This window comes from Salmo trutta, unplaced genomic scaffold (genome assembly GCF_901001165.1).
Source record: "Salmo trutta unplaced genomic scaffold, fSalTru1.1, whole genome shotgun sequence".
NCBI lineage: Eukaryota > Metazoa > Chordata > Actinopteri > Salmoniformes > Salmonidae > Salmo > Salmo trutta.
The window spans coordinates 7,383,624-7,386,123 of NW_021822911.1; the positions used below are offsets into that span (position 1 = coordinate 7,383,624).

General features: G+C 50.2%; 1 protein-coding gene across 1 annotated transcript in view; it reads left to right on the forward strand.

The window, feature by feature from the left end:
• Positions 1 to 255: 255 nt before the first annotated feature.
• The window catches only part of LOC115186443 (tripartite motif-containing protein 16-like), a gene marked incomplete at its 5' end in the record, with an annotated part of 2,585 nt that continues 340 nt past the window's right edge, over positions 256 to 2,500 (forward strand). Inside the window, 4 exons of the mRNA XM_029746071.1 lie at positions 256 to 507; positions 1,741 to 1,887; positions 2,049 to 2,085; positions 2,317 to 2,500. The exon at positions 2,317 to 2,500 is cut by the window's right edge and continues 340 nt beyond it. Coding sequence (XP_029601931.1) covers positions 256 to 507; positions 1,741 to 1,887; positions 2,049 to 2,085; positions 2,317 to 2,500 — 620 coding nt within the window. The remainder of the gene's footprint in view (positions 508 to 1,740; positions 1,888 to 2,048; positions 2,086 to 2,316) is intronic.

The window sequence follows — 2,500 nt, forward strand, 5'->3', positions numbered from 1 at the left end:
CTATCTCTCTCGTCTCTCTCTCTCTCTCTCTTCTCTGTCCTCTCTCTCTCTGTCCCTCTCTCTCTCTGTCCCTCTCTCTATCTCTCTCTCTCTCTCTCTCTCTCGCTCTCTCTCTCTCTCTCTCTCTCTCTCTCTCTCTCTCTCTCTCTCTCTGTCCTCTCTCTCTATCTCTCTCTCTCTCTCTCTCTCTCTCTCTCTCTCTCTCTCTCCTCTCTCTCTCTCTCTCTCTCTCTCTCTCTCTCTCTCTCTCTCTCTCTCTCTCTCTCTCAACAGCGCTCTGCACAGGCAGCAGTGGAGGCCAGTGATCAGATCTTTACTGAGCTGATCCGCTCCATTGAGAGAAGGAGCTCTGAGGTGAAGGAGCTGATCAGAGCCCAAGAGAAGGCTCAAGTGAGTGAAGCTGAAGGAGTCCTGGAGCAACTGAAGCAGGAGATAGCTGAGCTGAGGAAGAGAAGCACTGAGCTGGAGCAGCTCTCACACACAGAGGATCACATCCATTTCCTCCAGGTAACTAAACTGTCTTGTTACATGTGATATGAAATTAACTTCATGTGAAACTATTCATCTCAATCATTATGTTGTCCTGTCTGTCCCCCCCTCTCTCTCTATGTCCCTCTCTCCCTCTGTCCCTCTCTCTCTCTGTCCCTCTCTCTCTCTGTCCCTCTCTTCTCTCTGTCCCTCTCTCTCTCTCTCTCTCTGTCCCTCTCTCCTCGTCCCTCTCTCTCTGTCCCTCTCTTTCTCTCTCTGTCCCTCTCTCCCTCTGTCCCTCTCTCTCTCTGTCCCTCTCTTTCTCTCTGTCCCTCTCTTTCTCTCTGTCCCTCTCTCTCTCCCTCTGTCCCTCTCTCTCTCTCTCTGTCCCTCTCTCTCTCTCTGTCCCTCTCTCTCTCTCTCTGTCCCTCTCTCTCTCTCTCTGTCCCTCTCTCTCTCTCTGTCCCTCTCTCTCTCTCTGTCCCTCTCTCTCTCTCCCTGTGTCCCTCTCTCTCTCTCTCTCTCTCCCTCTGTCCCCCTCTCTCTCTCTCTCTCTGTCTCTCTCTCTCTCTCTGTCCCTCTCTCCCTGTCCCTCTCTCTCTTTCTCTGTCCCTCTCTCTCTTTCTCTGTTCCTCTCTCTCTTTCTCTGTTCCTCTCTCTCTGTCCCTCTCTCTCTCGCTGTCCCTCTCTCTCTCTGTCCCTCTCTGTCCCTCTTTCTCTGTCCCTCTCTCTCTCTCTCTGTCCCTCCTCTCTCTATTTGTCCCTCTGTCTGTCTCTGTCCCTCTCTCTCTCTGTCCCTCCTCTCTCTCTCTGTCCCTCTGTCTCTCTGTGTCCCTCTCTCTCTGTGTCCCTCTGTGTCCCCCTGTCTGTGTCCCCCTGTCCCTCTGTCTGTGTCCCCCTGTCCCTCTGTCTGTGTCCCCCTGTCCCTCTGTCTGTGTCCCCCCCTCTCTCTGTGTCCCTCTCTCTGGGTCTCTCTGTCCCTCTCTCTCTGTGTGTCTCTCTGTCCCTCTCTGTCCCTCTCTCTCTCTCCCTCTGTCCCTCTCTCTCTCTCTGTCTTTCTCTGTCTCTCTCTCTCTCTCTGTCTTTCTCTGTCTCTCTCTCTCTCTCTCCCTCTCTCTCTGTCTCTCTCTGTCTGTCTGTCTCTCTCTCTCTCTGTCCCTCTCTCTCTCTCTGTCTCTCTCTCTCTGTCCCTCTCTCTGTCTCTCTCTCTGTCCCTCTCTCTCTCTCTGTCTCTCTCTGTCTCTCTCTCTCTCTGTCTCTCTCTCTCTCCAGAGTTATCAGTCTCTCTCCAGTATCAGTGTATCTTCAGACTTACCCAGCATCGTTGTCCGTCCTCTTCAGTACTTTGGAGATGTGAGTAAGACTGTGTCTGAACTGAGAGAGAAATTAGAAGACTTCCTTAAAGGAGAATGGACCAAGATCTCCACTACAGGTGTGTTGAAAACAATCAGAACATCAACTTTAGACCATTGAAAGTTCCCTACTAGTCATATACATGTGGAATATGGTATGATGATAACATTCCCTCTCTCTGTCAATGTGTTTGTGTGTCTGTAGTGAATATAGTGGATGTTGTTCTGCCTCCAGAGCCCAAGACCAGAGAACAGTTGTTACAATGTGAGTGTCTTTATTGTGAAGTAACTAACAGTCTCTTTTTACTGCCACTCCTAACAATCCCTCTAGAAATATATAGCAATAGTAGATCTAATCAAAGACTGGGTATCTATCTGACTCCTCATATTTCTCTGATTTGATCTCTGCTGTGCTCTAATCAAAGACAGGGTAGATACAGTATCTGACTTGACTTATTGTTCTGACTCCCCTCATTGGTCTCTGCTCTTCTCCCAGATTCCTGTCAGCTCACACTGGACCCAAACACAGCAGGCACACTCCTCTCTCTGTCTGAAGGGAACAGAAAGGTGACCTGTACAGACCAAGTCCAACCATATCCTGGTCATCCAGACAGATTCACCAACATAGTCCAGGTGCTGTGTAGAGAGGGTCTGACTGGGCGCTGTTACTGGGAGGTAGA